The sequence below is a fragment of the Euprymna scolopes genome, chromosome 16 (genome assembly GCF_053919585.1).
Source record: "Euprymna scolopes isolate OS-2025 chromosome 16, ASM5391958v1, whole genome shotgun sequence".
Lineage (NCBI taxonomy): Eukaryota > Metazoa > Mollusca > Cephalopoda > Sepiida > Sepiolidae > Euprymna > Euprymna scolopes.
The window spans coordinates 86567970-86572283 of record NC_136497.1 but is presented as its reverse complement, the minus strand read 5'-3'; the positions used below and the strand labels follow the sequence as shown (position 1 = coordinate 86572283).

Here is a 4314-nt window from a genome sequence, read left to right as displayed (position 1 = left end):
TGAAATAAGATAATACACACACACACACACACACACACACACACATATATATATATATATACATATATATATATATATATATATATATATATATATATATATATAAATTACAATAAGTTTACCAAGGTAATCAAAAAGGTAAACTTAAAATATATTATAAATATTAAAGCGTTAATATTTACAAGTAAAGTAATCTCAACCAGATGTAAAAGCTCAATAAAACTCAAAATGAAATAGATCTTATAATATAATACTTTTACATGCAAAATCCGATCCCGCATTTTGCTAATTCCTGCTCTCTGATTAGAAGGAGAATATTTCTTCGAAACTCCGCGGATTAAGGACTATCCACTTATCTTGTGCTTCCTTTTTAAAATTAAATGTTTTTAACTCTTTTTCAAGATGTCTTTTAACATGTTTTATTAATCATTTGTTCATATATATATATATATATATATATATATATATATATAATTTTCAGATTTTGAGAGATTATATATATTATAAATATATATATATGTGTGTGTGTATGCACTATATATATATATTAGGGTAGGTCGATTTTGAAACCACGGCAAGACTGAGGTAGAGAAAGTTGCTAAATAACATTTATAACAACACTGCAAAATATTTTTTCCCAAAACCTCGTAATTTTTTGAGCAAATGAATTTAAAGATTGAAAATTTTCAATATCCTGGCTGTACATCGCTGAATGCCGGTGTTAAATGAAAGAATAAGCATGTCATATTAATACCGCTTCTTTTTAAGAAAAAATATGAAGAAAGTATAACCAATATTTTTTAAATTTGTTTGTTATGTATGTTATCTTCAGAAAACTTAATGAGTGCCGGAAAAAAAGAAACTCTGCTAAAGATTTCATTTAAAATAAATTTTAAAAATTTATAACAAGGGCTTTATTTTACCCGGTTCATCTTTCCTTCAACACCGTCTACTAATTTGTTTCATTTTCTCGCTCGCTCGCTCGCTCACGTGTGTTGTGTTTACTCTTTAGTAACAGGCTGATTTCAAATACAAAAACTACATTTTGCATTTTATATCTAAGCACATTTTAATTAATAAGAGAAAGAAATATATATTTTATATCTTTGTGCTATTTGACAGGTTTTTTTAATTAAAAATAACATTTTTCTACGCAAGGCTATTTGTGTGTGAATTAATCGACTTGTGTTTTTAAACTGTTTTCGGTGAGTAAAACCATTATTATTTTTTTATATATATTTATCTATTTTTCCTAATTTAAATTAATAATTTTCTTTTTTCTATTTCTTACAATATCATTTAATATATTTTTGCAGATATTTTTCTAACAATGAGTCGAAAACGAAGTATTTCTACACGCAGTACTGATTCTACAAAATTTGCAGGCCCACCTTCTCCATTAAAAACTACAGAACCCCCTACTTTCCGTCAAGTTATTAAATATAGTTACTTTATGGAGAAATCTCAGCCAACTCTAAATGCATTTTCTCTTTCGAAATTAATGGCAAATGAAATTGTGGATATTTGGAAGGCAGTAAATCCCCGTTTGCCCCTATTGACTGAAAAATGGATTATATATAAAGTGCAAGATACTTGCTTTAGAAAAGTTAAGCAAATAAACAGAAAATCCTTATCAAAAGTCGCTAAAAATATTCTGGTCGAAAAACTTGACAAATTATTTGACATTTCATCGTGTTCATGTGATTTACCACTTGCAAGATGTAGTGACAAAAATGTTAAATGCAGAAAAGAAAATTGTCAAGCAAAGCACATAGTGTGTACCTGTTCTATCACAAAGAAGGTAAGTTTACTTTTATTTATTTTAATTTTCAATTATTTGTTTTTATTTTTAAAAAAGTTAATGTCTATATCATACATATCTTAAATTAAATGAATTTCGATACTTGTAATCATATTAATTACAAGTATCGAAATTCATTTAATTTAAGATATGTATGATATAGACATTAACCAAATGAGAAAATTTCTTACAATTTTGTATATGTAAAATAGCATTATTTCTAAAACCAGAGAAGAATAGAATTAACATTTGTCAAATTGTATATTTCAGGTTCCTCTGGAAGATCGAGAATATTTGAAGGACCAAAGAAATAAAATTGGACCCAAAGGCAATTTTCAACTGGGACCTGTTGATACAGCAGCAGTAGCAAAATCTAAAAAGTTTTTTGTGTCAAGAGAAAAGCAAGTTGATTCATCCCCTCCTGTTGCTTCAACATCCCAAGACCAAAATATTCTTCCTTCAGAAAATAGTGATGAAACAGATGAAAGTTTTGAACCAGAGGGAGAATGCAAGAGTATTTACAGCCTTATAAAAATTCCACGTTATGCAATTGAACTCATCAGGGGTGATGTCTCGTCCAATTTAGGAGCAAGTCTCGCAAATGCTTTTCTTTTAGATCTGCAGGCTGTGGGCCTTCTGAAACCAAACATTGATTTAAAAAATATTTTTTTGGACAAATCCAAAATTGATAGGGAAAAAGAAAGAACAAAAAATAGTGCCTATCAAAAGCATAATGAAAAAATTAGCAATCTTATCTGCATTGGTGTCGATGGGAAACACGACAAAGATACATTATTTTACCAAGAAACTGTTGATGATAAAGGGAACAAAATACAAAGAAAATCTAAAAGACAAGAACATCATTTGACTTTTACAAAAGAGATGGGATGCGGAAGTAATGGGAAATACCTTACTCATAGAGTGATCCCCACTGTTGGAGCCACAGGTGCTGTTCTGGCAAATGAGGTGTTCCAAGTGTTAAAACAATATGAAAGTGTTCAAACACTAAAGGCTGTCCTTTTGGACAACACTAGCACCAACACAGGATGCAAATCAGGACTAGTCTCTTCCTTAGAAGATAAAATCAAAAGGAAACTACACACAATTGGATGTTCCCTCCATCAGAATGAGCTCCCTTTTAGAGCAATATTTAAATCCATTGATGGAAGTGGCAAAAGCCCAACATCTTTTACAGGCCCACTTGGAAAATTATGTGCCAGCAATCAACATCATTTGCCCCAAGTTAACTTTTTACAAGTGAGTAGTCCTTTAGAGACTATTTACTCTAAATTAACAGAAAATAAGGATCTATCTGGTGACCAGAGATTACTGTTAGAATATTCAGTAGGAATTTCGAGGGGCAAAGTAAATCCTAAGTATGCAGCCTGGAGGATCGGACCATTGAATCAGTCAAGATGGCTTACTCTGGCAATCAGATTAATGTGCATATGGACACGAAAAAGTTATGCAACAGAATTAACCACAAAAATGCACAATCTGATTAAATTCATTGTCCAAGTCTATGCAGTTTGCTGGTTTGAAATTAAATTAGATAACAAATTTCATAACCAGCAACTGTATATTTTTAACATGATTGGGCAAATAAAAAAGCAGCCATCAGAAATTCAAGAAATAGCATTGAAAAACCTTAAATTCAACGCTTTTGCCCTTTTGCCTGAAAATATTATTTTCTCAATGATAAAATCTAATGAATTGGAAGTGAGAGAAGAAGCTATTAAAAGAATTTTAACCATAAGGTAAGTAAACATTTGTTCATATAAAACTGATCAAATTGTTTACACTGATTTATACATTCATTTTAACAAAAAATTTAATTAAAATAAAAATTGTGTTTATTTGTTGAATTCAATATAATAATTTCTTTTTTTTCAGGAATGGGGAACCATCGAAAAAGCGTCTGAAAAAAATTTCAGATATAAATTTTAATGCTTCACATTGGTCGGATTTGATAGACCTTTCTCAAAATGGAGTGTCAGAGCCAGCTTTGACTGAAGACTTATCAGACAATGAACTTCGCGAATTCTTGATGAGTGGTAGAAAGCCAGATTTGCCTGATTTGCCTGCTCATTCACAAAGTGTTGAAAGGGCTGTGAAGTTGACATCAGAAGCCTGCCATTCAGTCTATGGACTTGAAGCAAGACATAGACATATTATTGCTAAAATTTTATGCCATGAAATGAGGCCATTTTTTGCTTCAAAAGGGGCTTATAGAGAGACCTTTGACATTATGTTACAAAAATAGTTTGATTTTTGTACTTTTTTCCCTAGAAGTAAGAAATGTTTTGGATTTGTTTAAATTTTTTTCCCCCCAAACAATTAAAACTTTTCTTCTTTTTATTGACAACAAAAAATTCAATTCTTTTTACAATTTTTTTATAATTATAACACACAGTAAGGTAAAATATGCCATTTCCAAAAAAAATGGGGGGGTGCAGTTATAAATTTTTTAATATTTACCATACCAGTTATTATATAGTTTATTTAAATAAATA

The 4314-nt window shown here is 29.9% G+C and overlaps 1 protein-coding gene across 1 annotated transcript in view; it reads left to right on the top strand.

Annotated features, from left to right (window-relative positions):
• The first annotated feature begins 554 nt into the window (after nucleotides 1-554).
• Nucleotides 555-4314, top strand: part of LOC145296016 (uncharacterized) — a 3982-nt gene continuing 222 nt past the window's right edge. Inside the window, exons 1-4 of the mRNA XM_080142040.1 lie at nucleotides 555-1205; nucleotides 1317-1801; nucleotides 2072-3558; nucleotides 3695-4314. The exon at nucleotides 3695-4314 is cut by the window's right edge and continues 222 nt beyond it. Of these exons, the coding sequence (XP_079998166.1) occupies nucleotides 1331-1801; nucleotides 2072-3558; nucleotides 3695-4064 (2328 nt within the window). The 5' untranslated portion in view covers nucleotides 555-1205; nucleotides 1317-1330 and the 3' untranslated portion in view covers nucleotides 4065-4314. The remainder of the gene's footprint in view (nucleotides 1206-1316; nucleotides 1802-2071; nucleotides 3559-3694) is intronic.